Genomic DNA, 27,315 nt, shown 5'->3' on the forward strand with positions numbered 1-27,315 from the left:
CAGTGAGACATTAATTTGCAGCTTAAATTTAGTTTGGGAACTACTGTCTTAAAATACTTAATAATCATTCCATCATGTGTTAGTCCTGGGAAAGTCCAAAACATATACCACTTTTAAATCTGCAATCTGAATCACCTGTATTGCAGGCCACGCATGGTAGAACAGTAGCTGGTGAGTAAACCTACTACTTGCACCTTAACTGTATGTTACCTGGCTTTAGCTTCTATTTCTAACATATAAACTCATGTATTAACAACAACAAAAAAATATATTTTACTGAACAGTAGCCCCACAGAAATGTTTCAGAATCTAGGGTTTTTAAATTTTAAAAGTGAACTTGGTGTATAACCTTACATTTCATCATACCCCCAAAAAATCTGGTGTAGCACTCTGCAGTTAAGAACATTAATATTTAACAGCAATGCATATATATATATTCAAACTGACTGTGAGAAATAAAAATTGACTGTAAATAGCCTCATGTTCTTGCCTGGAGAATTCCAGGAAGGGGGAGCCTGATGGGCTGCCGTCTGTGGGGTCGCACAGAGTCAGACACGACTGAAGTGACTTAGCAGCAGCAGCAGCCTCATGTTAGTTGAGGCCAAGTGGCCTTAGAGCCAAACCTGAGAGTTTGGATTATGAACTCAGAGCTTTTTGAGATTACAGAAATATAGGCAAATGATTCTGAAATATTATGTCCACAGGTTACAATTCAAGGTCTTCCGTATGTCCCATAAATTGTGACTACATAGTCTGAAAGCCAGTGACAGAACGTTTATCTAGAAAGATGCACAGGAAAACATTTTGATACTGCTGCTAAAGGTGAACACCTGATGAGAAAAACACACTGAGCAGCCTACGCTTGAATATTTACTTTAGTATGTATTTGTAGTACTAGTTTCAATTAAAAATAAATACTACTGCTACTATTAATAAAAAACCTAAACCCATCTTACTAAAAGAGTAGACTTATAAGAAAACCAATCTTTGTGGTTAGTGTTGAAGGTCAAAACAAAGGAACACCTATAAGAAAATAGAAAATAATACCAAAGGCAGAATGTTAAAACAGGAACTGATGCTGGCCTAAAGCTTGACATGAATTGAGTTCACTATAAATAAAGAAATAAAATTGTTAAAGTGTCTCAAAAATAAACATTTATGACCTGTGTAAAACTACTTGAAAGAATATTTAAGTCTTAAAATGGAAAATCATGCATGATTAACTCATGAAAACTAGCAAAGAAAACGTGTATTCTGAATAGAAATCAGATTATCTCAAGTAGAGTGTTCCAAATGGAAGTACTATACACACACACAGAAAATGGAAATGGGGCGGGGGAGGGCAGAGGGACACATGTCAGTGGCAGGGATCCATATGAAATAATTTGGGGAATTCCAGATTAAATTTAGGAAATTTTTCATTGTTAGGATTTCTAATAACCTTAAATAAGATAATGTGCTTTGACAAGATCTAAGGTAGGTATAATAGCCAGCCTTCTGACATTTCCTTGACCTCCAAACCTTTTTTTCTTTAAAATATTTAAGAGGACTAGCATTCCACAGAGTATGAAGCTGTTGGAGGTGCATTTATAAATTCAGGATTTTAGATGGTCTTCAAGAATGAATGTCAAGAGTCAACTCATACCTCATACCATTAATTTTCCAATCATTATCAACCATCAGTCATTATTCAGTGCTACTATCTCCATGCAATGTAATAAAATTTCCAAAGATGATTCATTTTGGAATTAACAGCGTGGATTATCACATAAATGAGAAAATACTATAACTTCTCTTATACTAAGTACCAAGTCAAAACAAAACTTAAAATAATCAACATAGTCACCATTTACAAGTACAAGCAGGCAATTTGTATAAACAGTGAAATGCTATACCTCATCAAATTCTTCAGTCATTTTTCTGATGATTTCTGCATTCTGCATATTTCGAAACATCTCTATTCTCACAGTACCTGTGGAACAACAGATTCTATAGTTAATTTTTCCTATCCATGCTAAAAGTTAAATTTAACTTGACTACTATTTGAAAAGTTTTATATGAAAGTGATTGGGTTTTTCTTTCTTCCGCAAACTTCTGTTTTAAAGAAATCCCTTGTTTAAGAATTTAAAAATTCTTTAAATGTTAAAAAAAAAAAAAACACCTGAATAACCTATGAATTAGATAAGTCTAAGGTAAAATGTTGAGAGAAGTACTAAAGAAGGAAAAGACAAAGAAAACAATGAATTTATATAGTACAGAGAGCCCTAAAGAAGACTTATGATAACCAGATATATGAGGCTTCTCTGGTGGTAGATGATGGAGAGTTGGCCCGCAAAGCAGGAGACCTGGGTTTGATCCCTGGGTCAAGAAGATCCCAGCTGGCTGCCTTAGTCCAAAAAACATCCAAGTATAGAGAATGTTAATCCCTTCAAGGTACCCTCTGTTTTTTTTAAAATCATCAGAATATTCTCCTATTATTTAAAACGAACTGTTCTTTAATTTATGCTTTCAGTCAAACCTGTTTTCTTTGAAGATGCCAGGAACTTCTACATAACGAAAAAGCTGTAACCCCCTTTTCATCTCATTCCTTCATACTTCTACCTTACTTTACTTTTATCTCAAATATGGCTATGTAAATATTATCACTCTTATAAGAATGACTGGTTTATACTGAAAATCTATGTTAAAAATAACAGAATTTAAAGAAAACTGAAACAAGGTTCAAAATCTACTTAGATACAAAGAATTCTGACATAATCAAGTAGGTTCTGTTTTAGTTGGATAAATGTGTTGGCCACTAAGCCATGTCTGACTCTTGCGACCCCATGGACTGTAGCCCACCAGGCTTCTCTGTCCATGGGATTTCTCAGGCAAGAATACTGGGGTCGGTTGCCATTTTCTGATCCAGTAGATCTTCCTGACCTAGGGATCAAACAGAATCTCCTGCATTGGCAGGAGTGGATTCCTTACTACTGAGCCACCTGGGAAACTCAATAATTAAATGAGGTTCAGTCTCAACTGCATAAATGTAAAATATTCAAGTTGAAAATCACAAGAATAATACTCAATAAACAGTAGGAAAATAATTAAGTTATAACTTCTGACAGGCTCCTTGCAAGTGATTAATATCAGCTCTAACTGAAGTCACAATTACGAATGGAGGCAGGAAGAGTCTCTGAGATATACTGTATGAAACAGCATGGAGCAATGAATAGCCATAAAGTCAAAGTATGATCTAGAATCAGAGTCCTAAAAAAACTACAGAGGCATATCTAGCTCTTATTTAACTTAACTTTTACTAACCTTAAAATGAGAAAAATTATATTTGCCCTATCTTTAAATCAGAACCATTTTACAGCACATTTTATTTATTGATACGTAGCTCTCCTTAATTTTCAATAGGTATTCCAAATATTCAACTGTAGAGATGACAGGCTAGAAGGAGAATGAAAAGGAAAAATGTTTTTAAATAGTTCTTCCTCTTAAAAGTTCTTTAAAACTCCCAATAGTTTTTTGAAATATGCAATTTCCACAAAAAAATGAGAAAATTTATACCGTGATTTAAAATTTTATGAGGAAAAACAGCAGAGAGTATTCAACAGTGTTGAAAATAGGCTGTTTATGTACTATAGAATAGTCTATATTTTCAGAGGATTTTAAAATCAAATAAACAAGAAATGTGCTAAACTGACAAGTGAGATCAAATAAAAACAACTTTGTTAGATATTCTTAAAAATCACTCAATTAAATAAAATTGTTTATATTTAACTTTGCATGGGTCATGAAATATTGCATCAATCGGAAATAGATTTCCATAGACAAAAAGCAAGTCATTTCAGGAGTTAATTCATGGTACTCTTGATAAGTGGAAGGACTTATGCTAAAGCTAAAGCTTTAATACTTTGGTCACCTGATGCGAAGAGCTGACTCACTGGAAAAGACCCTGATGCTGGGAAAGATTGAGGGCAGGATGAAAAGGGAGGGACAGAGGATGAGATGGCTTGATGGCATCACCGACTCAATGGACATGAATCTGAGCAAACTCAGGGAGGTAGTGAAGAACAGACAAGTCTGGCGTACTGCAATTCATGGGGTCACAAAGAGTGGGATATGACTTAGCAACTGAACAACAACAACAACATTTGATAAGTAAAATTACATTCATCTGTACTTACAAAGCAAAAGAAATAAAATTAGATGTCAAAATTATTAAACATGAGAAGAACTGTTCTTCTTAGGGGGATGGAAATATTTTAGATCTTGAATAGAGGTCATCATAAGGCCGTATGCATTTGTCAACAGCTATCTATCTATATACTCTGGTGACTTTTAATGCACGGGAATTAGATCTTGGTAAAGTTGTTTCTTTAAAAATTCAAGAAAAAGGACAAAGGTAACCCTACTTCTTCAATAATGAGTTGCACATAACACTGTTAAAATATTTCCAATGTAAATAATGCTCAACTACTCAATTTCCATAATTGACAAGGCAGTTATCACATAGAGTGGAGTTTTAAATATACTTTCAATAAAATAGCTATGTTAGTTCATAAAGGAAGGACTATCTCATGGCATCAATTTAATGTGGTGAAAGGAAAGGCAACAAAACAGCAACCAGTATTAAAAGCAATATAAAAAACTTTAAAGATGACTATAATATACAAAAAACAATTACTAACAAAATAAAATCAGATGTTTAAAAGTCATACTTTTTAAAATGAACAGAAGCTTTGCACTAATAATTTTTAAGAAAGAAATTCCTTTTGCTGCCATAATGACTGTGCCAAAGATTACCTTATTTACTTATTTTCCTCCTATTCATTCTTCTCTAACTGAGTCCCACAATTCTACTGAAACTGCTTCCTCACACCAGGTATCTCTGAACTGCTACATCAAACAATCTTAGTAATAATCTATCTATTCTATTTAAAGCATTTGTTTATTTCATTGGTTCCTATAGCATTATATATTTGTACTATATTTTCTGTTGATTTGTGTTGATTTCTTTCACTTACTTGTAGGCATTTAACATGAGTAAATACAGGTATTTTCTAAAGCTCCATTCAAGCATTCTTCTTTGTCCATTTTCAAATTTTCTAGCCTGGAAACAGCCCACATCTAGCTCACCCAATACAAAAAAGTATAGCAGGGACCACTATTTACTGATCTTTTTATTTCTCCATGAGCCTTGAAAACTTTCTGACATCTTAAGTTCCTCTGTCCTATTAAGTTTTCTTTGATAATAACAATGAAGAATATCGCCCTAATTAAAGACTTTTTCAAAATACATTAAAAAGCTAACCTCAGTTCATTTTTGGATTCTTGGTTCTTAAATATGAATATTTCTAATAGATTGTCCTAAGATTATGGAGAGTAAAGGTAAATGAATTTGAAACAATTCAGATTTATGTAAACAAAACTATACAAAAATATAGAATATAAAAGAGTAAAGATCATCTTCCAAGCCCTTAAATACTAACAAGTTACCTATGAGAATCCTAAAAGAATAAACCACCAATATACATATTTTATGAAAGGTTGTTTCAGCAGGCTCTCCAGACAGGATTGTAGTTTTAATAAAGAAAAAGGAAGAGCTTTAAAAATTGTCATTTTAAACTATGAATAATTTAGAAACAGAAGTAACATCAGAAATCTACCTGCAAATTCATGATCATTTAAACTATGTCAAACTCTGATGACAGGAAAAACTGATATAATTCCTGTGGGATGTGATTTGGCAAATGTCTATAAAAATTACAAATTTATATTCCTTTTTGCCTTGACATTGTACTTGTTGCAAAGTATTCATAAAATCAAAGGCGTGCAAAATAATGAATACACAAGGTTATGCCCTGAAGCACAGTTTGCAACAATAAAAAAGGTAAACACCCCATTTCCCCATAAATAATAATCTGACTAAGTAAAAACGGTGATGATAATGACAATGGTGGCAGGCAACATTTGGCTGCTCACTACCAACTAGGCAATGTACTAAAAAGTGCTTAAATTTCGTAACAACCTTACTCAGAATACAATTTTTCTCCCATTTACAGATGAGAAACTTGAGACACTTAAGAGATTTACCAACTTGTAAAGGGCTTTTCCAGCAGCAGATCCATGGCCTATATGTAGGCAGACTGGCAATAGATCCATGGAAAACACTATTATTAAATGGCTCTTAAAGTCAGTGGAAGCCATGGATATAAAAAACAAAGTTATCTATGACTGATATAAAAAGATGTGTAGGATATATTCATACATGAAGAGGGGAGGTATAGGTTCTAGTTCAAGATGGCAACACAGGAAGATCCTGACCTCACCTTCTCCCATGGAGACAGTCAACAATTACATATGCAAAGACTTCCTCTTTAAAAAAACCTAAAAGTTGGCTGAATGATGATTATATATCTGGCAAATGAGAAGAAAATCACATCAAAGCATCAAGATGGGCTGGCACAAAATATTACCAAATGTGGCACAAGATAAAACCAATCTACACTGCAGTGAACTACAACTTGTAGGGAACTCAAAACCAGAGCTTCTCCCTGAGGAGTGAAGGGCTCAAACCCCACAAAAGGCATGCCAAATTTTAAGATATGCACTTGAGAGATGAGCCCCATCCAAAAAAAATCTACTTTTGAAAATCAACAGGGATCGCATCTTGAGACCCATAAAACAGTATCAATCCAGTAGAAAGTTCCAAAAGGGGCTGAACAACTTGAACTCTTCCACGCAGGGCTCAGCTCAGAGGTAGGTTAAGGCAACTAAAACTTAAAGCAAATAAGGATCACATGCTTACATTAAAACCATGGCCTAAGAAGCAGGCACCTAATTTAACACATGCACATCTACAAGCCTGTTGGAACACTCTCTGGGAACAGAGAGTAGCGGGCACCATTTTTATACTTTCCCTTTGCCATGCTCTGGAGCACCAGTATCTCCTGTAACGGGGCCTACATGTGCCTGATATCCTAATTTTTGTGGCTGCTGCAGATAGTATGATTCTTGATCACCTGGCTCTGGAGGTCAGGGGAGTTTGCATTCCTGATCACATGGAACTGTAATAGTCAGTGTTACCAGAATGGAGTCCTATCCACCCGGCGCTCTGATTTGTGTGACTGCTGTCAGGGGGACACCCTTGTTTCACTTGACTTTGGAGGCCAGTTCCATTTGTAAAATCTCAGGTGTTAAACACAAAAAACCAGGGCACCAGATACATGTAAAAGTGCTTAAAATTGTAGACCTTGCAACATCTAAACCAATGAAGACAGAGCTCTAAATCAGCTACCACTTCCAGGGAATAGGAAGAGGCAACAGATCCAAGAGTTCAATCTTTCTGTGAAAGAGACCTATTACCTAGTCATTGCAATTGTGACCCGTGGGGCAGAGCTCTCTTTAAACAAATATCTAGGGACTGAGCATTCCTTTTTCAATGATTTCAGAGAGTGGGCACTATATTCACTCTCATTCTCTGAAGTGTTCCAGAGCACCAGAGTCTACTGGTACGAACTTTTACATGTATCTGGTGCCCTGGATTTTTGTGTTTTACACCTGAGATTTTGCAAATGGAACTCATGGCTACCTGATCACCTTGATCTGATAGAAGGGGCTGGGATACATAGGTGATGGACTGTGGCAATTAGAGGGATGATTCTGTGCAGGTTAACACACATAGACTACTGCACAAACAGCTCCCTGAAACACATTTCCAGTCTATGAAAGAGGCTACTTTACTTCTCTTGGACCTTTGGATCGACAAAAAGGCTTCAGGTTTGACACACATGTAGCAGCATATATGGAGCAGCTCTCAAGGAATATAGACTGTGAATGTCATTTTGATGCTCTCTTTGGCCTTGTTCCAATTCACCATTATCTTTTACAAAGAAGTTATACACTCATCTGAAGCCCTGATTTTTGTGATTGCTCTCCAAGATATACTTTCAGACTGCCTGGTTCTGGTAACCAGTGGGTCTTATGCTTGCAGCCTTTTAGGACTGCATATATTATATCTACATATTTTTAAAAGCTGTTAGCTGATGGCCTGAAGTCACACTGAATCGAGGGGTGAAATCTTCCACTTTGAGCCAGTGACAGGCATTGGCACATCCTCAACTACTGAGGGCTATTAAAAATATATTAGGCTGCTTGGACAACAAACAGAGGTTTGACAGATGACAAACAGTTAGGGCAAGTCTGAACAAAAAGGTTCATCTCCTACACGAGGCTACTCCCTCAAGACTAGAAGGGGTGGTTGTTTCACCCACTGTATAGCAACCAACACAGAGTCGAGCAAAAGGAAGAAGCAGAGGAGTATGTTCCAAATGAAAGAACTACAATTTACCTTATAAAGTAAAACTCATAAAGGTATTCACTGAAATGGGGAGAATAATGGATAATAACAGTGAGAACTTCAGCAAGAGATGGAAAACATAAAAAGGTAACCAATACAACCACAGAGATGAAGAAGACAGCAACAGAATTGATATGTACACTAGATTGGTTTAAGAGAAGACAAATTAAATTGAAGAAAGATCACTCAACTCAAACTTAAACAATGCACTGGAACTTAATCACAGCAGCAAAAACAAAAAAACAATGAAAATAGCTTAAGTGACTTATGTTCAGTTGCGTTCAGTTGCTCAGTCATGACCGACTCTTTGTGACCCCGTGAACTGCACCACATCAGGCCTCCCTATCCATCGCCAACTCCCGGAGTCCACCCAACCCATGTCCATTGAGTCGCTGATGCCATCCAACCATCTCATCCTCTGTCGTCCCCTTCTCCTCCTACTCTCAATCTCTCCCAGCATCAAGGTCTTTTCAAATGAGTCAGCTCTTCGCATGAGGTGGCCAAAGTACTGGAGTTTCCGCTTCAGCATCAGTCCTTCCAATGAACACCCAGGACTCATCTCCTTTAGGATGGACTGGTTGAATCTCCTTGCAGTCCAAGGGACTCTAACGGGGCTTCTCCAACACCACAGTTCAAAAGCATCAATTCTTCAGCGCTCAGCGTTCTTTATAGTCCAACTCTTACATCCGTACATGACCACTGGAAAAACTATAGCCTTGATTAAACGTGCCTTTGTTGACAAAGTAACGTCTCTGCTTTTTAATACGCTGTCTAGGTTGGTCATAACTTTCCTTCCAAGGAGTAAGCGTCTTTTAATTTCATGGCTGCAGTCACCATCTGCAGTGATTTTGGAGCCCAGAAAAATATAGTTAGCCACTGTTTCCCCATCTATTTGCCATGAAGTGATGGGACAGGATGCCATGATCTTAGTTTTCTGAATGTTGAGCTTTAAGCCAACTTTTGCACTCTCTTTTTTCACTTTCATCAAGAGGCTCTTAGTTCTTCTTCACTTTCTGCCATAAGGGTGGTGTCATCTGCACATCTGAGGTTATTGATATTTCTCCTGGCAACCTTGATTATGGGATGGTACCAAATATACTAACATTCATATTTTAGGTCTCCCAGGAGAAGAGGGCAAGAAAGGAGCAAAAATCAGACATTCAAGTCCTAGAAGTCCAGAGTATACCAAATAGGATGAATTGAAAATGGCTCAAAGGAAGGCACATTATAAAATGTTAAAAGTTAAAGACAAAAGAATAATGCTAAAAACAACAGGAAAAAAGCAACTGGCTATACACAAAGACCTCCCATGAGACTTGGAACACACTTTTCAGTAAAAACTCTACAGGCAAGAAGGGAATGCATGATATATTCAAATTGGTAGGAAAAAAAAGAAAGAAAAGAAACTTCTAACCAAGCAAACTCCACCTGGAAGAGTTCTCATTCAGAATTGAAGATAAGGGAGTTTTCCAGGTAAGTTAAAGCTAAAGGAATCTATACCATTAAATCAGTCTACAAGAAATGTTTAATGGACATCTTAAAGATTAAAGGGAACAGCACTAGTTAGTTATCAGAGCACATATGAAATAATAAATCTGACTGAAAAGCAAATATATAGTAAAGTAGTGGATTAATGACTTGCTTAAATAATTAGTTAAGAAATACATAAGTTTTTCAAAATGTTAAATATAACATCAAAAATATAAAACCAGTGTGGGGACACAATAGACATGTTGAGCCTTAAAATGGGATGAAATGTAAGTTATTATCAACTTAAAATGCTGTTATAAATCTCATGGTAATCTAAAGCAAAAACCTACACTATAAATACACAGAAAATAAAGAAATATACACCTACCACTAGAGAAAGTTATCAAACTACAAAGGAGAGGCATAGAAGAAGGAAACAGAGAATAACTACAAGAGCAGCTAGGAAACAAGAAAAAGGCAATGAGCAAAAGTCTAACAGTAACTACTTTCAATGCAAGTGGACTAAATTCTCCAACCAAAAGACACAGAGTAGGTGAGTAAATGAAAAAACAAGTTCCTTCCATGTGCTGCCAACATAAGACACACTAGATGTTAAGACACACAGACTGAAGTAAAGGTACAGAAACACTATACCATGTAAATAAAATTTAAAATAAAGCTGGGATAGATATTCACACATCACACAAAACAGACTTAAGTAGGAGACAATTAATGGAGACAATTAAGTAGGAGACAATATAATAAAAAAATAATTTAATGTGTAAAATAATGGTAAAGGGGTCATCCAACAACAAATATAACACCTGAAAATATTTATGCACGAAAAGAATTAAAGCAGCAAATAAAAGAAACAAAGTGAGAAAGAGAAAGCAATGTATAATAGAAGACTTTCATAAGTTAAGAAGAAAATAATTGCCTTAAATGAAGTATTTGAACACATGGACTTAACAGATATACATGCAACATTCCATCCAAAATCAACATTTTTTTCTAGTGCACAGGGAACACATTCTTAGATCATATGTCAGGCCATAAAACAAGTTCTAATAAATTCAAGATGACTAATGTTGTCTGGAAAGTTGGCAGAGTAGATGGGCTTCCCTGTTGGCTCAGATGGTAAAGAATCCACCTGAAATGCAGCAGACCTGGGTTGGGAAGATCCCCTGGAGGAGGGCATGGCAACCCTCTCCAGCATTCTTGCCTGGAGAGTCCCCAGGGACAGAGGAGCCTGGCTGACTACAGTCCCTGGGGTCACAGAGAGTTGTAAACGACTGAGCGACTAAGCACACAGCACAATGTTGTCTGGAAAGCTGGCACAGTAGATGGACGTGACCTCACCCTCTCTGACAAAGACACTATAATCACAACTAAATCCTGAATAACCATGGTGGAGGGGGCGGGCATGCTGGAAGCTACCAAAAAACATACCTTAGATTCAAATAAAAAGAAGAAATGACAATGACACAGTAGGAGGGGTGGAGTCACAACAAAATAAAATCCTATACTTGACAGACTGATGAGCCACAAACTGGTAAATAATGATACCCACAGAAGTTCTCCCATGGTAGTGAAACGCCTGGGCCCAGGTCAAACTTCCAAGGTTTGGGGCCTGGCAACAAGGGGAAGGGCCCCCACAGAATCTGGCCTTGAAGGTCAGTGGGGTTAGATCACAGAGATTTCACAGGAATGTAGAAAACAAACCCCACTCTTGGAGGGTGCACACAAGGTCCCACACACAATGGTACATAGGGAAAGAAAGCAGTGACTATGTAAGAGTCTGGGCTGGACCTACCTTTAGAACTGGATGGTCTAATGCAGAGGTGGCATGGTGGGGGTGGCTGTTGCTGACTGCAGGGATAAACACACTGGCAGTTTTGGTGAATATTCACTCGTATGAGCCCTCCTGGAAACCATCATTTCCTCCCCAAGACCCAGCCTAACCCAACAGCCTGTAGGTTCCAGTGCTGGAAGGCCTCAGGCCACACAGCCAGCAGAGCCCCACCCAACAAAAGACAGGCTGCTTAGGCAGCACAGTGCTGCCCATGAGAAGAACAAAACCCAACTCCGTCCACCAGTGAGAGCAGGAATAAACTTTCCCACAAAGAAGCCTGCACAAGCCTCTCAGACAGCCTCATCCAGCAGAAAGGGAAAGAAACCACAATTCTGTAGCCTGTGAAACAGAAACTGTAATCAAATAATGTAAGACAAAACGAGATGGTAGAGGAATATACTGCCGATGAAGAACATGACAAAATCTCAGAAAAGTAATGAAGTGAAGTCCAAATAGGTAATCTACTGTAGAAAGAACACAGAGTAAAGAGAGTGAAGAAGATGCAAGATTTCCGGAAAAAAAAAAAAAAATGGAGGCAAAGATGAACAAAATGCAAGAAATGTTTAACAAAAACCTAATAGAACTACAGAACAAAAAGGGAGGAACAATACAATAAATGAAATAAAAAAGACAACAGAAGAAATCAACAGCAGAATAACTGAGTCAGAACAGATAAATAAGCTGCAAGAAAAGGATGGTGGAAATCATATCTGCAGAAAAGAATAAATAAAAAAAAAGAATGAAAGCAGTCTCAGAACCTCTGGGACAACATTAAATGCACTAATTTTCATTACAGGAGTCCCAGAAGAAGAGAGAGTGAGGACCTAAGAGAATATTTGAAGAGATACATGAAAACTTCCTTAACATGGGAACAGAAACAGTCATCTGAGTTCAGGAAGTGCAGCAGGTTCCAAAAAGGAATAACACTGAGACACAGTAATCAAACAGACAAAAATTAAAGACAAAAAATATTTTTTAAAAAACATAAGAAAAGCAAGAAGCAACATATAAGGGATATCCCTCCCATAAGGCTATCAGCTAATTTCTTAGCAGAAACTCTGCAGGCAAGAAGGGAGTGGAATGATACATTCGAAGTGATGAATGGGTAAACCCAAAAAGGAATACACTGAGACACAGTAATTAAACAGACAAAAATTAAAGACAAAAAATATTTTTTAAAAAACATAAGAAAAGCAAGAAGCAACATATAAGGGATATCCCTCCCATAAGGCTATCAGCTAATTTCTTAGCAGAAACTCTGCAGGCAAGAAGGGAGTGGAATGATACATTCGAAGTGATGAATGGGTAAAACCTACAACCAAGAATTTCCCATCTTGCAAGGCTCTCATTCAGATTCAACAAAAAATAAAAATAAAAAGCTTTACAGACAAGCAAAATCTAAGAGAATTCAGCATCATGAAACCACCTCTGCAACAAAAGCGATGGGAACTTTCCTAAGTGAAAAATAAAAGACCACTACTAGAAACAAGACCACTACTATGAATGGAAAAATTCACTGGTAAAGCCAAATATAAAACAAAGGTAGGAATTCATCTGCATACACATAGGATATCAAAACCAGCAACTGTGAGAAGAGGAGAGCAACAAATGCAGAAAGGCAATTGAATTTAAAAAGCAGCAACTTAGAATATTCTTCTTATAGATTGCTATATCAAAACCTCACAGGAACTTCCCTGATGGTCCAATGGTTAAGACTCCATGAACCCAAAGCAGGTGACACGGATTTGATCCCTGGTCACGGAGCCAGGATCCCCACATGTTGAGCAGCAGGGCCAAAACAAAAATATCCCCCACTCCATCCTTGGGCCTTCCCCAAGAAGTCCAGTAATTAGGACTCTGTCTTCCAATGCATGGGATGCATGTTGGATCTCCGATCAAGGAGCTAAGATCATACACTTCTCATGGCCAAAAAAAAAAAATCAAAACGTAAAACAGAAAGAATGCTATGCAAAATTCAATAGAAAGTTTAAAAATGCTACAAATAAGAAAAACCTAAAACAAACCCTCACAATAACGACAAATAGAAACTCTATAATACATAAACACACACACACACACACACACACACGCAGATATCCAAACACAACACTAAAATTAACCATCAAATCAGAAGAGAACAAAACAGGAAGGGAAGAAAAAAAGACCTACAAAAACAAATCCAAAACAATCAACAAAATGGCAATAGTAACATACATTGAGATAACTACCTTAAATGTAAATGGATTAAATGCTTCAACCAAAAGACATAGACTGGATGAATAGATAAAAAATCAAAACTTGTACATATACTGTCTACAAAAGACACACTTCAAATCTAGGGACATATCAGTCTGAAAGTGAGGGACTTCATGCAAATGGAAATCAAAAGAAAGCTGGAATAGCAACACTCATATCAGACAAAGTACACTATAAAGTAAAGACTATTACAAGAGACAAACACTACACAGTGATCAGGGATAAGCTCAACAAGAACACATCACAACTACAGATACACACACACCCAGCACAGGGACACCTCAACATATAATACAACCATTAGGAGCCATAAAAGGAAAAACTGGCATAACCTCAATTACAGTGGGTTAGGACCCCACTTTCATCAATGCACAGATCATCCAGACAGAAGATCAATAAGGAAACACAGGCCTTAAATGACATGTTAGACCAGACTGTCTTCACTAATATTTATGGAGCATACCATACAAAAGCCACAGAAAGACAGTCTTCTCAAGTGCTCATGGAATATTTTCTAGGACTCATCACACGCTGGGCCACAAAATGAGCCTTGGTAAATTTAAGAAAATTGAAATTATATTCAGTATTTTTTCTGACCACAGTGCTCATGAGATTAGAAATCAAGGATAACGAAAAACTATAAAAAACACAAACCCATGGAGGCAAAATATGCTACTAAACATGGATCCTAGGTGGCGCTAGTGGTAAAGAATCCGCCTGCCAATGAAGGAGACACAAGAGACATGGATTCAATCCCCAGGTCAGGAAGATTCCCTGAAGTAAGAAATGGCAAACCACTCTAGTATTCTTGCCTGGAAAATATCCTGGGCAGAGTAGTCTATTGGGTTTCAGTTCATGGGGTCGAAAAGAGTTGGACATGACTGAGCAACTGAACACAGCATAGTAATCATGAAGCTCTGAAAAATCAAAGAAGAAATCAAAAAATATCTAGAGGACAAATGATAATGAAAACACAAATATCTAAAACCTATGGGGCACCATAAAAGCTGTTCTAAGAGGGAAAACAACCTTACCACAAGAAATAAGAAAAACCACAAATAAACATCCTAATGTTACACCTGAAGCAACTAGAGAAAGAAAAAAAATGTTAGTAGAAGGAAAGAAATCATAAAGATCAAAGCAGAATAAATGAAACAGAAACGAAGAAAACAACAGAAAATATCAATAAAGCTAAAAGCTGCTTCCGAAAAAGATTTTTTTAAAAAATCAATAAAACTTTAGCAAACTCATCAAGAAAAGAGGGATGAAGTCAATAAAATTGCAAATGTAAAAGGAAAAGCTACAATATACACTACAGAAATACAAAGGATCATAAGAGACTACTACAAGCAACTATATGCTAATAAAATGGACAAAATGGCAGAAATGGGCAAATGCTAAAAGCATACATACTGTCTTCTAAGACTGAACCAGGAAGAAATAGAAAATATGAACTGAGCAATCACAAGCACTGAAATTGAAGCTATGATTTAAAAAATTCCAAAGAAACAAAAGTTCAAGACATGAAGCTTCACAAGAAAAGTTTATCACTTAGAGAATAGTTAACACCTTTCCTTCTGAAATGATTCTTTAAAAAGAACTGCAGAGGAAGGAATATGCCGAAACCATTCTATGAAGCCATTATCACCCTGATGCCAAACATTACAAAGATATCACACACACAAAAAAGAAAACCACAGGCCAGTATCAGTGATGAATGCAGACACAAAACTCATCAGCAAAATGCTAGCAATCCAAATCCAACAAATGCCACGTTAAAAGTATCATGCACTAACGATCAACTGTAATTTACCTTAGGAATGCAAAGAATTTTCAGTATCTCCACAAATCAATCAATGGGATACACATAAACAAACTGAATAAAAAGCACATGATTATCTCAATAGATTCAAAAAAGCTTCTGACAAACTTCAATACCCATTTATAATTTAAAAAAAAACCTCTCCACAAAATGGGCAAAGAGGGATCATACATCAATATAAAAAGTCCTTCTATGATAAATTGACAGATAACATCATACTCAATGGTGAAAATCTGAGAGCATTTCATGTAAGATCAGAAATGCGAAAGGCTGTCCACTCTCACCATTTTAACTCAGGACGGTTTTGGAAGTCCTAGCCAGGGCAATCAGAGAAGAAAAAAATAAATAAACAGAATCCAGATTGGAAAAGAAGACTTAAAACTCTAACCGTCTGAACTTCCCTGGTGGTCCAGTGGTTAAGAATTCACCTGCCAAGGCAAGGAACAAGGGTATGATCTTCGGTTTGAGGACAACCAAGACCGTGGGACAACTAAGCCCATGCACCGTAATTCCTGGGCCCAAGTAGCACAACTACTGAAGCCTGCATGCTCTAGAGCTTGTGCTCCACAGCTAGAGAAGCCACCATAATGAAAAGCCCGCGCACCACAACTGGGAGAGCACCTGCTCATCCCAACTAGAGAAAGCCTGTGGGAAGCAGTGAAGATCCAAGGCAACCAAAAATAAATAAACGAGTAAACAAATGAAAAAAAAAGTTTGCAAATGAAATGATACTGACTATACATAGAAAAAGCAAGAGAGTTCCAGAAAAAAATCTATTTCTGCTTTATTGACTATGCCAAAGCCTTTGACTGTGTGGATCACAATAAACTGTGGAAAATTCTGAAAGAGATGGGAATAACAGACCACCTGACCTGCCTCTTGAGAAATCTGTATGCAGGTCAGGAAGCAACAGTTAGAACTGGACATGGAACAACAGACTGGTTCCTAATAGGAAAAGGAGTACGGAAAGGCTGTATATTGTCACCCTACTTATTTAACTTACATGTAGAATACATCAAGAGAAACGCTGGGCTGGAGGAATCACAAGCTGGAATCAAGATTGCCAGGAGAAATATCAATAACCTCAGATATGCAGATGACACCACCCTTATGGCAGAAAGTGAAGAGGAACTAAAAAGCCTCTTGCTCAAAGTTAAAGAGGAGAGTGAAAAAGTTGGCTTAAAGCTCAACATTCAGAAAACTAAGATCATGGCATCCTGTCCCAACACTTCAGGGAAATAGATGGGCAAACAGTGGAAACAGTGTCAGACTTTTATTTTGGGGGGCTCTAAAATCACTGCAGATGGTGACTGCAGCTATGAAATTTAAGACGCTTACTCCTTGGAAAGAAAGTTATGACCAACTTAGACAGCATATTTAAAAGCAGAGACATTACTTTGCCAACAAAGGTCCGTCTAGTCAAGGCTATGGTTTTTCCAGTGGTCATGTGTGGATGTGAGAGTTGGACTGTGAAGAAAGCTGAAGAATTGATGCTTTTGAACTGTGGTGTTGAAGAAGACTCCTGAGAGTCCCTTGGATTGCAAGGAGATCCAACCAGTCCATCCTAAAGGAGATCAGTCCTGGGTGTTCATTGGAAGGACTGATGTTGAAGCTGAACTCCAATACTTGGCCACCTCATGCGAAGAGTTGACTCATTGGGAAAGACCCTGATGCTGGGAGGGATTGGGGGCAGGAGGAGAAGGGGACGACAGAGGATGAGATGGCTGGATGGCATCACTGACTCGATGGACACGAGTTTGAGTAAACTCCGGGAGTTGGTGATGGACAGGGAGGCCTGGTGTGCTGCGATTCATGGGGTCGCAAAGAGTCAGACATGACTGAGCGACTGAACTGAACTTATACATAGAAAATTCTAAAGATGCTATCAGAAATCTACTAGAGTTCATCAATGAATTTGGTAAAGCTGTAGCATACAAAATCAATACACAGAAATTTGTTGCATTTCCATATGCTAACAACAAAAGATAAGTTAAAGAAACAATCCCAGACTACTCTGGTGGTCCAGTGGTTGGGAGTCTATGGGCGAATGCAGGGGATATGGGTTCGATCTCTGGACCAGGAAGACCCTGTATACTGAGGGGCAACTAAGTTCATGCACCATGACTACTGAGTCTAGTCTCTTGATTCTGCAAGGTACAACTACTATGACCAAGCACAGCAATTACTGAAACCCATGCACAGCAACTACTGAAGCCCGTCCACTCTAGGGCCTGTGTGTCACAACTACTGCACCTTTGCGCTGCAGCCACAGAAGCCTATGCCCCCAGAACCAATGCTCTGCAACAAGAAGCCACTGCAATGGGAAAGCTGTACACTGCAACAAAGAACAGCCTCCACTCACTGCAACTAGAGAAAACCCACACATTGAAACGAACACCTAGCACAGCCAAAAATAAATATGATTTTCAATAGCGGAATAACATTTGATTTCAAAAAATTTTAACTAATAAACAATACCATTTATCATCACATCAAAAAGAATAAAATATGTAGGAAAAAACTCCCTTAAGGAAACAAAAGACCTGTATGCAGAAAACTATGAGACACTGAAGACAGAAATTAAAAACGACAGAAACACATGGGAAAGATACATAATATTCTTGGACTGGAAGACTCAATATTGTCAAAATGACCGAAGCCAATATATCTATTTAATGCAATTCCTATCAAATTACCAATGGCATTTTCCATAGAACTATTAATATAACAACAACAACAAAAAATCTTAAATTTGCATGAAGACACAAAAGATCCTGAAGCCTAATCAATCTTGAAAAACAAAAACGGACCTGGAGGAATCAGGCGCCCTCCCTCAAGGCTATACTATAAAGCTAAAGTCAGTATCAAAACAGTATGGTACGGGCACAAAAACACAAATAGAAACCAATGGAACAGGATAGAAAGGCTACATTCATGCACCTACGGTCACGTAATCTATGACAAAACAGAGAGGAACGCACAATGGAGAGAAGACAGTCTCTTCAATAAGTGGAGCTGGGAAAATCGCAAAGCTACATGTAAAAGAATAAAATAAGAACGTTCTCTAATACCATACAAAAAACCAAAACTGATTAGAGATCTAAATGTAAGACCAAATAGTATAAAACTACTAGAGGAAACATAGGCAGAACACTCTTTGACATAAATCACAGCAGTATCTTTTCCAATCAATTTCCTACAGTAATGGAAAATAAACAAACAAAAAACCAAATGGGACCTAATTAAACTCAAAAGCTTTTGCACAGCAAAGGAAACCATAAACACAACAGAAAGTCAACAAGAGAACGGGAGAAAATATTTGCAACAGGATTCCACTAACAATGGATTAGTCTCCAAAATTCACAAAACAGCTCATGTGGCTCAGTATTAAAACAAAACCAAGGAACCCAATCAAAAACTGGGCAGAAGACCCAACCAGGCATTTCTTTCTCCATAAAAGACAGTTCACCAACAGGCACACAAAGTGATGTTCAACATATTTACTTATTAGAAAAATGCAAATGAAAACTACAGTGAGAAATCACCTCATACCAGTGAGAACTGCCTTCCTCAAAAACCTACAGTGAATGTTGGAGAGGGTGTAGAAAAAAGGGAACCCTCCTACAGCATTGGTGGGAAGGCAAATTTGTACAGCCACTATGCAGAACTGTATGGAGGTTCCTTAAGAAACTAAAGACTACCAGATGATCCTTACGACCTACCTTAAGACCTGGTTCTTTAAGACCTACCATATGATCCAGAAATTCCAATCCTGGGCATGTATCTGGAGAAAAACATGGTTTGAAAGTATACTGGCATGTCAACATTCATAGCAGTGCTGTTAACAATAGCCAAGGCATAAAACAACCTAAGCGCCCACTGGCAGATGAAGAGATAAAGAACTTGTGGTACCAAAACACGAATTATTCAGTCATTAAAAAGGATGAAATAATACCATTTGCCACAACATGGACAGATGTGGAGATTATCAAATAAGAGAAGTCAGACAGAGAAAGACAAGCATCAAATAATACTGTATGCTGAATCTAAAAAAATAGGATACAAATGAACTTATCTAAAAAACAGAAACAGACTCACAGACTTAAGAGAATGACCTTCTGGTTCCCAGCAAGGAAGGATGGGAGAGGGACAGAATGTGAGTTTGGGACTGACATGTACACACTGCTGTATTTAAAACAGATAGTTAACAAAGACCTACTGCATAGCACAGGGAACACTGCTCAATATTCTGGAAAAATCTAAATGGGAAAGAACTTGAAAAAGTATGGGCTTCCCTGGGGGTTCAGATAGTAAAAAATCTGCCTGCAATGCAGGAAACCCAGGTTTGATCCCTGGATCACGAAGATCCCCTGGAGAAGGAGGAAAACGGCACACGCCGTGGACAGAGGAGCCTGGTGGGCTACATGGAGTCGCAAAGAGTCAGACATGATTGAGCAGCTAACACATACATTCACTGAGAAAATACAGCTACATGAACAATATATATAACCTAATCACTTTTCTGTATACCTGAAACTAATACAACATTGTTAACAACTATGCTCTAATATAAAATAAAAATTACAAGAAAACTTAAGAGGATTGAAATCATATTTAAGCATACTTCGTGACCACAGTGGTATAAAGTAGAAATTGGAAAATTTACAATTTGCAGAGATTAAACCACATATGATATTAAATAAATACTGGGTCAAAGAAATTTAAAGAAATAAAAAATGCCTTGAGGCAAGTGAAAATAGATATGCAAAATGTCAAAATTTATGAAATACAGCAAAAGCAGTTTTAGGTGGGAAGGTTACTGAGATAAATGCTTACCTCAAGAAACAAGAAAACAATCTAACTTTATACCTAAATGAATTAGAAAGAGTAGAAAGAAATGAAGCCAAAAGTTAGTAGATGGAAGGAAATAATAAAGATTGGGGCAGTAATAAACAGAAACTAAAAGGAGAGTAAGCAAGATTAATGAAATGAAGAGGTGAATCTTTGAAAAATGAAACTGAGAAGTGTTTTGGCTAGACTCACCAAAAGGGGGAAAAAAGACAGAGGACTCAAACTTAAAAAAAGAAATGGAAAAGATGTTCTATCTGATTTTACAGAAACACCAAGGATCATAAGAAACTACTATAACCAAAGATATGCCAACAAACTGGACAACCTAGCGGAAATGGATAAATATCTAGAAACAACCTATCTAAATAGTCAATCAAGACAAAATAGAAAATCTGAGTAGATAGATTACTAAAGAGAAACAAGTAATCAAAGCTCTCCCAAAAAACAAAATCCAAAACCTAATGCTTCACTGGTGAAGTCTATCAACTATTCAAAGAAGTATTAATGCCAAACCTGAAACTTTTCCAAAAACCAGAACTGGGGGCAGAGGGAAGGGAACTCTTTCAAACACATTTTACAAGACCAGCATTATCCTCATACTAAAATCAGACAAAAATGCCACAAAGAGAAAATTGCAGGGCAGTATCTCTGATGAACACAGATGTAAAAATCATCAAACAACAAGGAAAATCAAAGACCCTGCATGCTGCAATTAAGACCTGGCACAGCTAAATAAATAAATGAATGAATAAATACATACAAAATTAAATATCCATAAATGATAAATTTCTTTGGAAGGAAAGTTATGACCAACCTAGAGAGCATATTAAAAAGCAGAGACATTACTTTGCCAACAAAGGTCTGTCTAGTCAAGGCTATGGTTTTTCCAGTGGTCATGTATGGATGTGAGAGTTGGACTGTGAGTGCCGAAAAATTGATGCTTTTGAACTGTGGTGTTGGAGAAGACTCTTGAGAGTCCCTTGGACTGCAAGGAGATTCAACCAGTCCATCCTAAAGGAGATGAGTCCTGGGTGTTCACTGGAAGGACTGATGCTGAAGCTGAAACTCTGGTACTTTGGCCACCTCATGCGAAGAGCTGACTCATTGGAAAAGACCCTGATGCTGGGAAGGATTGGGGGCAGGAGGAGAAGGGGACAACAGAGGATGAGATGGCTGGATGGCATCACCAACTCGATGGACATGAGTTTGAGTAAAGTCCGGGAGTTGGTGATGGGCAGGGAGGCCTGGCGTGCTGCAGTTCATGGGGTCACAAAGAGTCGGACACGACTGAGCGACTGAACTGAAACTGAACTGAAATGATAAATATTCTCAACTTAGCAGTTATAGAGGGAACTTATTGCAACACAGTATAAGCCATATATGACAAGCCTATGGGCTTCCCAGGTGGCACTAGTAGTAAAGAATCTGCCTATCAATACAGGAGATATAAGAGAGGCAGGTTCCATGCCTGGGTGGGTAAGATCCTCTAGGGTAGGGCATGGCAACCCACTCCAGTATCCTTGCCTAGAGAATCCCCATGGAAAGAGGAGCCTGGCGGGCTACAGTCCGTAGAGAGAGTCGGACTCTCTACGCACAGAGTCGGATGTGACTGAAGCAACTTAGCATGCACGAATGCATGACAAGCCTACAGCTACCATTATACTTCATAGTGCACAGCTGAAGCCTTTTCTCTAAGATCAGGAACAAGACAACAAGGCCATTATTGTCATTTTTATTTAACATAGTACTGAAAATCCTAGTCTGAACAATTAATCAAAAATAAACACACAAAAGGCATCCGAACTAAAAAAGGAGAAGTAGAATTATCACTGTTTGCAAATGACATGATCTTATGCATAGAGAAAATCCTAAAGATTCCAACAAAAACCTGTGACTATTAAACGAACTTAAAAAAATTGTTAAACTAAGGACGGGAAATATAAGATACAATAAATGTAAAGTACTTAGCACGGTATCTGCAGGATATAAGATGTTCAGTTAGTATTATACTCTCTTACTTTAAGCATTCATTTTTGGATAGATTATTCTGCAATTTCGGAGGCAAGTTAAGAGCTCTAATTTCTTACCTGACTTCTATTGGACTCCAGATTCCTACTTGTGCATGTTGCCAGGTTAATGATCTTTGGAAAATGAGATCAGTCACCTCTTTTATTCCAGAATTGTGGAAAGTCATCCCAGCAACTTTCCCATCACCCAGACCTTTAGCTTCCACGTACAGAGTGGAGCTGATCAAATACAACAGCAGTTAACATCTGTGCCCCCAAAGCCTAGAACCTGTCACAGGGATAAGCCATGGCCATAAAGAATTCATTCTTAGAGAAGTCAAGCAGGAACCAGCAAACTGTCTTATTCTTATATGTATGAACTCATGTCTTAAAGAACATCTCATCTCATCTCATCTTCTTCAATCTTTTCAATTCTATCACTCCACTTATTTTATGATACGAGACAGATAGGAACACTAGTGTTCTCTGTATCATTCCAACAAGATACAGAAGCAGGTAGAAATGAAGAATGAAAAACAATCTATCTAAAAATAACAAAATATTTGTAGCATTTATGACATAGTAACATTACAGTTCACTCAAAATTAACCTGGGAGTTGGGATTTCATGGGTGTAGGACGCTAACATTGCCTGGGAGCACTTAACAGAGAGCCTTCCAACCCGTAAGTTTCCTAAGTAACTGGTCTATGTACTTAAAAACTTTTAATTTAAGACTGTTTCTTTGCAGGTAGATTACAGAGTCTAAATAAATAAAATTTAATCTGATGAGGGACCAGAATTTCCAAGTATGTAACAGGATGGTTTGGTTGTCTTTTATTTTTTGTCTCATTTTATTTTACCTAATGTGCAGCAGACTATAAATCAAAATAAAATGGAGAAAGAACTTCTGTGGTAGTCCAGTGGCTAAGAATCTGCCTGCCAATGCAGGGGACACAGGTTCCATCCCTGGCCCAGGACAATCCCACTGTCTCAGGGTAACTAAGCCTGTGTGCTGCAACTACTGAGCACACCCTCTAGGGCTGGAGAACTGCTGAAGCCTGTGCTCCACAACAAGAGAAGCCCTGCAAGAGGCCCACACACTGCAAACAGAAAGCAGCCCCCACTCCGCACAACGAGAGAAAGCCTGTTCACAGCAACAAAGAACCAGTGTAGCCTAAAGTAAATTAATTAAATGAGAAAAACTGAACATAAACATGATTAAACTTAGTAGAGAAAATCTGAGTCCAAACAGGGGAAATAATGCTGAGGCTATGCAAACTAAGGAGTCACTAAAGGAACATCTGCATATCAAAAATGTAGAATGTAACAGAAACCTAGGATTCCAGTGACCTGATGTAAAAGTCTTCCTCAAGATTTAAGAGAAGGGAGTGGGGAAAAGGTAGAAATAGATACTTTACTTCCCTTTTAATAAGCATTTCAAACTTAATTATAAAAATCTTAGGATGTATTTGGTGTAAGTAATATATGAAAACATGCAAAAAATTAACTCACAAGTTATTATAAATAAATATGTAGTTTCAGAAACATAAATCTTAAATTGCATAAAAATAAAACTTGTTGTGATGTCTCCAGTGACACTCTGTCTCTAGATGGCAGCCTGTACTTTGTAACATTCTTTGTTAAGAAAAAAAAAGTTAATATACTTCTTCCTCTGTACATTTAGAAGGTAAGGGAAACATCAAAATAAATGCTGAAAAAGAAAAATCACATATTGGCATATGATATGATGAGAACCAAGTCTTTCAAAACTGAATATAGTATATTGCATCCATATCGAGAACAGATAATTTTACTAAAATATTAGAATTTGAAATTTTTTAGCTTGTTTGAGCCATGCTAGTATAGCACAGGGCCAAAGCAAAGCAATGTCCCAGAGTTATAATATTTTAAACTATTTTCACCAAATCTTCAACAATGTTATAGTAACTTCATCTTCAGTGTTAGTGCTGTTCATACAGACAAGAATTAGGATAAAGAAAAGTGAAGAAAATAAACATTTTTAAAATGCCTGTCTGTTACCTGAGGCTCTATTACTATTGCTAACATAATTCAAGACAGACAGGCTTCCTTAATCCGTAGCACATGGATTCTTAAGTATCTATGAACCTTTTGAAACTACATGAAAATTTGGCTCTATGTACTTCTGTAGAGATAGGTCCAAGCTTCTCAGGATGTTATTATAGGAATTTGAGAAATCAAAAAAGTAAAAATTATCCATTGCAGAAAAAATACTAAAGATTTTTCTTCTTAGAAAAATAAACAGAGAAATAAAATTGTGACAGTAAAGAATAGCTCCAGAGAAGATTCACCCTTCATAATGTGGTACAGAAAAGCAAAGACTTAACTTTAAAATTGAGAAAAGAAAAGGCTGAACTCTTTCTAATCTTAATAAATCAAGCCGTGAGTGAAATGGTATTGTTTAAAGATAACCCCTGTCATCTCTAAATGGCAAAGAAAAAACACAAGGGAATCTGCACATTAGATTAATCCATAAACGGTGAAAATTTTTACTTACCAACTATCCAATTTACAGAAAATGCTACATATTTCACTCCAGCTACATAATATAATTTAAGATTTAAATATTTAAGATTATGTAGGATTATCTGGCAGTTTCTCATCAAACTTCATGTAAATAACCAAGTCCTGTTTGTTTAACCTGTGTTTCAAAGCTTTATCAATGGAAGGTCCTAAATACTCTCAAGAACAGTTTTGTGAAATCCCTCTTATAAAATTTTTATGGGCCATTAAAACTTTCTCAACTTATCTTTGGCTAAAAGGCCTTTCTTCTATTTTATCAAACTTAGGTATATGATCAAAGAGAAAAAAAACTAACTAGTTTTACTAAGAGTCTCAAAAAGTTTTTCTTAAAGTGAATTCCCCAGTATTTTCTTAAAATATACATTTTATTTCAGAATAGTTTAGGTTGACAGAAAAGTTATGAACACAGTTCACAGGTTGTCATACACACCACAACCAGTTTCTCCTATTGCTAGAATGTGACATTAGTATGGCATATCTGAAACAACTTAACAAGCCAATATTGATAACATTACTATTTTCTAACATTATTTTATTGAAAAATAATTAACATACATCACTGCATGTAATTTTATCACATATAGCATGATGGTTTGACATATATACACAATGAAATGATTACAATAGGTTTAGTTAACATCCATCATCTCATATAGTTATAATAAAAAGAAAAAACTTCTCCTTATGATAAGAACACTTAGGATTTCTGCTTAGCTTTCTTACTGGAGAATAGAATTAAAAACCAAGATTTGGTCTAGGTGTGTCCATTGGTACTGGCTCACTATTAGTAGAATGTCATTTCCCCTAAGCCTTCTCAGCTGAAATAACAAGGAAACACTTGCGTGGGGCTTCCCTAGTGGCTCAGCCCTTAAAGAATCTGCCTGCAATGCAGGAAACCGCCTGCAGCACAGGAGACCTGGGTTCTAGAAGACCCCCTGCAGAAGGAAATGGCAACCCACTCCAGTGTTCTTGCCTAGGAAATCCCATGGACATAGGAGCCCGGTAGGCTACAGTCCCTGCCTGCATGCTTAGTCATATCTGACTCTTTGTGACCCTTTGGAATTAGCCCGTCAGGCTCGTCTGTCCATGGGGTCTTCCAGGCAAGAGTATTGGAGTGAGCTGCCATTTCCTTCTCCAAGGGATATTCCCGACCTAGGGATCGAACCTGCGTATCCTGTGTCTCCAGCATTGCAGGCAGATTCTTTACCCACTGAGTCATCAGGGAAGCTCAGTCCACAGGGTCACAAAAGTCAGATACAGCTTAGTGACTAAACCACCACCTTACAAACATACCAATAAATATTTTCATATGTAATAATATATATATATGTATCATGCTATATAAGTTATACTGATACCATCAACAGAATTACCAAATGTATTATTCTAATGTCCTCCCCTGGCTTATCCATAATCTCTTCCTTCAATGGCAAAAAACCCAGTTCCCACCATTAATCATATATTTACTTAATTTTCCAACCCAAGCATACCTCAGAATTGGTAATTGACACTCCCCATGGGAAACAACTTGCTATTTAAAGTACAGTGCTTATATACAGTGCATTTATTTAAAAAATTGAAGTATAGTTGATTTATGATATTGTGTTACTTCTGGGTGTACATCAAAGTGATTTCAGTTACTGAAATGCCTGCATTCTTTTGTGTTATATTTTACTGCAAGATACTAAATATAGTTCTCTGTGCTATATAGTAGATACCTCTTGTTTATCACATACAGTTTCCTTTTGTCATTAGTTATGAGCGTTCACTCACTTCTTCAGTTATTAAGAACACTGTTTTCCCACATCCATTCAGTAAGGCTGAAAGTGAAAGTGAAAGTATTAGTCAGTCATTTCCCACTCTCTGCAACCCAGGCTCCTCTGTCCAAGGAATTCTCCAGGGAAGAATAATGGAGTGGGTTGCCATTCTCTTCTGCAGGGGATCTTCCCAACCCAGGATCAAACCCAGGTCTCCCGCACTACAGGCAGATTCTTTACCACGGAGCTAACTGGGAAGCCAAAAAAAATATTTTTTAAGACAATACATGAAAAAAAAAATACATGAAATACCCAGCAGTAAGTTTATTTCATGTATTTTTTTTTAAATACAGTTAGATCCTTTATCCTTTTGTCATAGTCTGCATTCA

At 37.3% G+C, this 27,315-nt stretch overlaps 1 protein-coding gene across 2 annotated transcripts in view; it reads right to left on the reverse strand.

The window, feature by feature from the left end:
- STAG1 (STAG1 cohesin complex component) overlaps positions 1-27,315 on the reverse strand; it is a 504,547-nt gene that overhangs the window by 217,291 nt on the left and 259,941 nt on the right. For both annotated transcript variants that reach the window (XM_061167656.1, XM_061167655.1), the window contains one exon: positions 1,896-1,972. In XM_061167656.1, coding sequence (XP_061023639.1) covers positions 1,896-1,972 — 77 coding nt within the window. The remainder of the gene's footprint in view (positions 1-1,895; positions 1,973-27,315) is intronic.

The sequence above is a fragment of the Dama dama genome, chromosome 19, assembly GCF_033118175.1.
Source record: "Dama dama isolate Ldn47 chromosome 19, ASM3311817v1, whole genome shotgun sequence".
NCBI lineage: Eukaryota > Metazoa > Chordata > Mammalia > Artiodactyla > Cervidae > Dama > Dama dama.